A 6,919-nucleotide genomic window follows, 5' to 3' on the forward strand; every position below is an offset into this window, starting at 1 on the left:
TGAACGTGATAACATAATATGTATGGCGTGACATATGGAAGTTCGTGAATCATATAACAATGATATCACAACGTAGTTTCATAACATAGCATAATTATATCATAGGATAACTTATAGCATAAATTGTCACATAACATAACATACGTTATATAATCATAAAATAAGATACATGCAGGAGTCATAGGGCACGCGTGTGATGTCCCACATTGGTTGGGGAGGAGAACAAACCACCATTTATAAGAGTGTGGAAACCTTCTCTTAGCAGACGCGTTTTAAAAGGGAAAAGCCCAAAGAGGACAATCTGGGCCGTTACAACTCGTCATTCATATAGCGTACGTGTCATCCAACCATGCCCAGACAATATTTGCTAGCGGTAGATCTGTGACCCATAGTGACCTCAAATGTCGAGAGGTTGAGTTGGAGCTATGAAACGAATCAATTGTTGTGATTCATCGAATTTTCACGATATTTGAAAATGACCAAAATACCCTCACACTTAAGTGTAAACCTAAATTATCAATAATCAATCAAAATCTATAACCCTCTTATTTATTTAAATCATAATTTTTTTTTGGTTACACGTGGATGTGGGACCCATAGTTTACCGTGTGGTGTTAGGTTCCAATAATCTCAAAGGAACACCTTTTTCCTTCATTTTCCTTTTGATTTTATTTCCTTTTAGGTCTCTTCAATCAAATTCCGACGTTCTGATTTCCGATTCCGATTCCGATTAATTGACGGACGTTGTTGGCCGCCGGTGGCGGATTTATATCATCTTCCCCATACAATCGCCCATAGCCGCACGTTGAATTCCCCTCTTTTGCCGAACCTCAATTCTAATTTCGAACGGGTAAATTCCTTCTTCTTTTGATTTTGAATTCTGTATTGTCTGGTAATTTGATTAATTTCCTTTTCAGAGTAGTTTTCCGTGTGTTTCTTGGTTTGTTCTATTGTATCTGTTGATTTCAGGGTTTGATTATGTGGTTTTGACCTCAATTCTGTTCTTTCGTTTGTTCTTGGTTTGTGAATCCACCGAAATGTTTGATCCTTTAGTTTACCAATTTGTGGGTGATTCTTCTAGATTGTTAAAACGGCTTAGCTTTAATCTAGCTTTTGTTTTCTGCTGGCTTCTCTTTCTGTGGACGAACCTGTTGGTTATTTAATGAATGACGATGTGAAACAACTGATTTTGTTTTTAAGTATGTGGTGTTTGGATTGAAGGCCAATGGCGTATACTTTGGAGTCATGGACGAAGGAATACAATGAAGCTTTGAAACTCTCTGAAGAGATCAATGGCATGATTTCTGAGAGAAATTCACTTGCTGCGTCTGGCCCGGAAGCTCAACGTCACGCTTCGGCCATACGCAGGAAGATCACGATATTGGGTACCAGACTTGATACCTTGCAGACTCAGTTACCCAAGCTTCAAGGAAAGCAACCAATGTGAGTCATGTTAAATATGGCATCCCTTTTCCTCAGTTTCCAATTATTGACAGAATAACAATATGGCTATCTTTTCAGTTTATGCGATAAGTTGTTCTAGTTTAAGTCGGAAAATGTTTTGTTCTATAAGAAATGTGTAGAAATTTATATCTATAAATGTGGTGTGGTTATCCAACTTTTCATTTTTGTGGTAATTTTGTTGGGAATTGGCCATTTGTGTGTTCTGGATGTTATATTCTTTATGTCTATGTAAATGTGGTTTGGTTATCTAACTTCGTATTTTCGTGGTAATTTTGTTGGGAATTGGGCGTTTATTTACGTGGCTTGCAGACCAGAGAAAGAGATGAACCGTCGCAGGGACATGATAGCAAATTTGAGATCAAAAGCTAACCAGATGGCTTCAGCTTTGAACATGTCGAACTTTGCGAACCGTGATAGCTTACTTGGTCCAGAAATAAAGCCAGCTGATGTTATGAACAGAACAGCAGGCTTGGACAACCAGGGCCTAGTTGGTTTTCAACGACAAATCATGAGAGGTAGGTTTATTTGACATAACTCATTGACAAAATTTTACCACTGGATCTCTTTGAGGCTAATTAATGTGAAAATATAATGATATATGGAGCAGAGCAAGATGAAGGTCTCGAGAAACTGGAAGGGACTATAATTAGCACAAAACATATTGCATTGGCTGTCAATGAAGAACTTACCCTTCACACGAGACTTATTGTATGTCTTTCAATCATTGTCATGTTAATTCATTAGTTGCCATTACGTTGATTCTTAAAATTTTAGCTTGTTTTTCCTCCGTTCATCGGTGCAGGATGATTTAGATGAACACGTTGATGTTACAGATTCACGATTACGGGTACGAATGTCTTGTTCTAATTCTTTCCTTATATGATGGCTGTTTTGTTGTGTGCATAATCTGTTGTGTACTGTAACTGTGAGAGGGTCCACCCTGCTGGGAAAAATAGAAAATATTTGCTGTCCATGACTGGATTTCCCAATTGGCAAGGATCTAGTTCTTGTAAACCCCTGTTTAAACTTATAGGCATTTCTTTAGATAAAAACTCTGTTTTTCTTCCTCTTTTCGGATAGTAAATATTTCTTAGAACATGGTGTGAATTGTGAGAATCCCACATTGGTTGGGGAGGAGAACGAAACACTCTTTATAAGGGTGTGGAAACCTTTCTCTAGCAGACGCGTTTTAAAAACCTTGAGGGTAAGCCCGAAAGGGAAAACCTAAAGAGGACAATATAGGCTAGCGGTGGGCTTAGACCGTTACAGATGGTATTAGAGTCAGACACCGAACAATGTGCCAGCGAGGAGGTTGTTCCTCGAAAGAGGTAGACACGAGGCGGTGTGCCAATAAGGCCCAGCGTCCCTGAATGGGGGGTGGATTTGGTGGGAGTCCCACATCGATTGGAGAAAGGAACGAATGCCAGCTAGGACGCTGGGCCCCAAATGGGGGTGGATTGTGAGAATCCCACATTAGTTGCGGAGGAGAACATAACACCCTTTATAAGGGTGTGGAAACTTTTCCCTAGCAGACGCGTTTTAAAAACCTTGTGGGTAAGCCCAAAAAGGAAAGCCCAAAGAGGACAATATTTGCTAGTGGTGGGCTTGGGCCGTTACAGTGTGAATCAAACCCATATTTGAGGACAATATTTGCTAGTGGTGGGCTTGGGCCGTTACAGTGTGAATCAAACCCATCTTTGAATTGACAGTGTCTTCCTCTCAGAATCAGATAGATGACAATAAATTCTTTCAAAATTGTCGTCTAGATTATTATTCTTTCTATAACTCCTGTTCAAGAATATTGTTCATACTGGATTGCTCGTGGCCAAAGAGGAAATCAAGCTATGCTTCGAACACCTCGAATGTAAATTGTGAATGAGAAAAAGCTTGATAAGAACAATTGCAATGTATTGACAATGGCCATCACATCACGTACTTAAGTCTTTGAATCTTATTCGTTTGCTTCCTTACTCATTGCATTAATGTATCAACTTGTGTATTTGATGAACACAGCGAGTGCAGAAGAGGCTGGCAATATTGAACAAGCGGACCAAGGGTGGTTGCACTTGCATGTCGATGATTTTATCGGTTGTCGGGATCGTCGTTCTTGCTGCTGTTATATGGCTACTCATCAAGTATTTGTAACTCACTGTGATTTGGTGTGAATTGGCTAAAACGTAAAGCTTGTGGTGTAAGATTCTGATGTCTGGTTTTCTTTTGTGAAGTTGTGCTCTTTTTTTTTTACTTCCATGAGATTGAGGCGAGTTTGGAGTTTGTATATTTTCAGCTTTAAGCGACTATTGTGATTGCCAACTCTTCATCCCTCTTCTTACTACGAAATATTAAGGTCGCCCGTTAAAATACCATTTTCGTTTCTTTGCTTTCGAACGGTTCTAATTTAGTATCATAATTTTCGACAAATCTTCGAGTTCTTACCATCAGTTTAATGTTATAGACTTTCTATGGGTCTTCTCTCTATAAATTTTAGAATGAATATACTCGTGTTATGTCTTCTCTTCATTGAAGATATTTATTATTATTTTTACTAATTTTGAATTTTAAAATTTTTATTAGATTTATGAACTTTCAATTTTGTGTTCTTAGTGACTCTAATTTTTAATTTTTTTAAAACTAACTATATCTGATGTAGTTAAAAAATTGAATTGGTTAAATTACTAATTTAATCTTTATCATTATTTTTTTTAAATTTTAAGTTCACAAAATTATTAGACAAAAAAAATTAAAATGTTAAAATTTCATTAACTTAAAATTTGAATATATATCTAATAGGTTAATTAAATTTTAAGATAACACAATTAAAAGTTTTAAAGATTTATTAGATACAAAATTAAAAATTAAAAATTCTATTAGACACTAAAAGTTCACAAATTTATTAGACACAAAATTAAAAGTTCTTAATCAGACACAAAATGTTTAGGCGTCTATCAAACATGGTCGAAAATTCAAAAACCAAATAAACAAACTAAACTTATATTAATGTCTCATAGAGCCTTTGATTTGATTTATGTCTTGAAGATTCAAGAATTTTTAATTTTATGTTTAGTTTGTAAATTTTTAAGAATATAATGTATGTTAAGGACCAACAAGAATTGAAATTTCAAAGATTTATTGGACAGAAAAAAGAAAAAAAAAAAGTTTAAATTTAAAGACTATTAGACACTTTATTTAACGTAAATTCAAGACTAAACAAACAAATTTAAAAGTTATAATTTCAAACAAAGTTGTATAATGAAACTCCTTCCACTTTCTTCCATAATGATCAATTTGTTCTAAATCTGGAATCCCCTAAGAATATCTCAACAAGAAACATGGAACAATGATTTTATTGATGAAACAAACAGCTCCAACCACAAAACGTATCTATTTCACAAGAACATATCTGTATTAAATAGCTGCGAATAACAACAGTCCATTTTTCAAAAATTTGACGGAAAGTAAATAAACCAACACTCAGGAAACAGAAAAAATACAGAACCCAATCGAAGGTCATCTTCAATTTATGGATTGCACAGATTCAACCAGGAAATGAAACGCATAGATACATTGAATCTCAAAAATAGAACATATCTTAGGGTTGATCAGCTGCAACCCCAAATAAACTTCACTCCGAGTCATTCAGAATTGGAACAATGAGTGGCTTCATTTGTGCAAGATATACAATTGCCCACCTAAATTCAACAAATGGATCATAAATTTAGCAGTCAGCGTAGATTTATACATATTTAGAGCCTAGTACTAATAGTTACTGTAACAAGAGTAACCCAATTCATAGATTCAGTAACTGGTTGTCCTGAAATGTGAACATGCCCGTGTATTATTACAATGTGTTGAAGTGAATTTGATATCTTTATAGTCTAAATGGAAACTTCAGGACAGACAATGAGGATTTTGTTTCCCTAATTTTTTTTACCCTTTAACATAATACCCCCAGAAAACCAAAGGGGGTGAAAATTTAACGTAGAAGAAGTCTATATTTCAATAATGGTACATTCTGAGGAGGAAATCCCGTTAGATGGAGACAGAAAAAAAAAAAAAAAAAAAAAAAAAAAAAAAAAAAAAAAAAAAAAAAAAAAAAANTTAGAAGCAGAGTTCAGTATAATGTCAAGGATTTCTTGGGTTTCTTTGATTGGAACTTCCTAAACGGTTTGAGGGTTTCATTAAAGAGACATATGAAAGTCTATTGCCAAATAATGCACATAACCCAATCCAACACGATCTAATAAAATACATTAAAATCAATAAACGTTCGTAACGAAAACATTGAATAATGGGCCTCATTTGTACCCCTTTAGCATCAACAAGTAGCTAAATAAAACATGTTTTAACCACAAGGTTGATTGGTGCATGATTCCAAGATCTTGCACGCTGGTTGGGATAAGAGAATATCCATTTTCCTTCTTGAGGGGGAGTCCGGGGGTTGTTTCATGGATTTTTATGTTAACAAACATGCTGACTAGCATCTACTTTGTGGAAATATAACCTAAAGGATTTGTTCTTCATTTTATGACTATTTGTAAAAATCAGTGTGTAAGTATCAATAATATGAAAAAGGCTTATATCAAGTCCAACAGAATTACCAAAGCCTTTACAAAAATTTCATGACAATTTCATGATACATTTACATCTAGCAATAGAATTTATTGTGGGTTCTAATCTTTTTCTTTCTTAAAATTCCATACCCACCCCAAGGCCCAGGCTTTCATTTTGGGTTCTAATGTTTCCTTTAATCTACTCATACACTATGATACATTTTCTACTTCTACGTGCACCTTTTTTCACTGATGCATTGTACGAGAGCCTCTCGCTCCAAGCAAGAAAAGGGTTTGTTGCTTTAGACTGTAACTTGAATTTGGAAAACATTTTTTTCTAATATAAAACTGAACTTCTATTGAGGAAAAAAAACGAAAGAATACAAGGACATCCAAGAAAACCAAGTTTACAAAAGGAACCCGACTAAAGAAAGGAGTTCTAATGAAATCAAATCAAGCAAATAATATCAGGAAACCTTTGAAACCAAAGCCCAATGGAAAATATAGAACCTGATGGAGAACCAAACATCACCAAGGACTACCCCGGACATAACAAGCGAATTTCATAGCACAAGAAAATGGTTAATCAAATGCAAGACAAACATAAACTTACATCATCCAGCAGCATATTGTTGCAGTAGTTATCAAAGTAAGGTGAAACCTGCATTGAAGAATATCAATATTAGCCATTGCACTCATACAATGAAAAGCAACATGTTTCGATTTTTTTTAAAAAATTGAGAAACGGTGAACAATTCATTCCATTGAATAATGAAATTATAAAAGGGCAGCAAGCCATGAGAATTACAACAACAACAACAACAACAACAACAAAAACAACAACAACAACAACAACAACAAAAACAAAAACAAAAACAAAAACAAAAAAAAAAAAAAAAAAAAAC

At 34.9% G+C, this 6,919-nt stretch overlaps 2 protein-coding genes across 3 annotated transcripts in view; one reads left to right on the plus strand and one right to left on the minus strand.

Moving 5' to 3' along the window:
* The first annotated feature begins 632 nt into the window (after positions 1-632).
* Positions 633-3,830, plus strand: LOC111789300 (syntaxin-51-like). Of its 2 annotated transcripts, none has more exons than XM_023670020.1 (6): positions 633-850; positions 1,222-1,443; positions 1,774-1,979; positions 2,072-2,172; positions 2,267-2,311; positions 3,478-3,830. In XM_023670020.1, the coding sequence occupies exons 2-6, from the start codon at positions 1,226-1,228 to the stop codon at positions 3,607-3,609; spliced, it is 702 nt and encodes a 233-aa protein (XP_023525788.1). In that variant the 5' UTR covers positions 633-850; positions 1,222-1,225; the 3' UTR covers positions 3,610-3,830. The 2 variants fall into 2 exon arrangements, with proteins under 2 accessions (XP_023525788.1, XP_023525789.1); XM_023670021.1 differs by having other exon boundaries at positions 648-850; positions 1,201-1,443.
* A 960-nt stretch (positions 3,831-4,790) lies between these two features.
* LOC111786139 (V-type proton ATPase subunit e1-like) overlaps positions 4,791-6,919 on the minus strand; it is a 3,827-nt gene continuing 1,698 nt past the window's right edge. Inside the window, exons 3-4 of the mRNA XM_023666483.1 lie at positions 6,628-6,675; positions 4,791-5,153 (exon numbers count right to left, since the gene is read on the minus strand). Coding sequence (XP_023522251.1) covers positions 5,087-5,153; positions 6,628-6,675 — 115 coding nt within the window. The 3' untranslated portion in view covers positions 4,791-5,086. The remainder of the gene's footprint in view (positions 5,154-6,627; positions 6,676-6,919) is intronic.

Source organism: Cucurbita pepo, chromosome LG02, assembly GCF_002806865.2.
Source record: "Cucurbita pepo subsp. pepo cultivar mu-cu-16 chromosome LG02, ASM280686v2, whole genome shotgun sequence".
NCBI classification, from domain to species: Eukaryota; Viridiplantae; Streptophyta; class Magnoliopsida; order Cucurbitales; family Cucurbitaceae; genus Cucurbita; species Cucurbita pepo.

Coding starts and splice junctions, on each gene's coding strand:
- LOC111789300 (XM_023670020.1), top strand. CDS start 1,226: ATGGCGTATACTTTGGAGTCATGGACGAAGGAATACAATGAAGCTTTG. Junction 1,980..2,071: donor TCAACGACAAATCATGAGAG/GTAGGTTTATTT, acceptor TATATGGAGCAG/AGCAAGATGAAGGTCTCGAG. Junction 2,173..2,266: donor CCCTTCACACGAGACTTATT/GTATGTCTTTCA, acceptor TCATCGGTGCAG/GATGATTTAGATGAACACGT.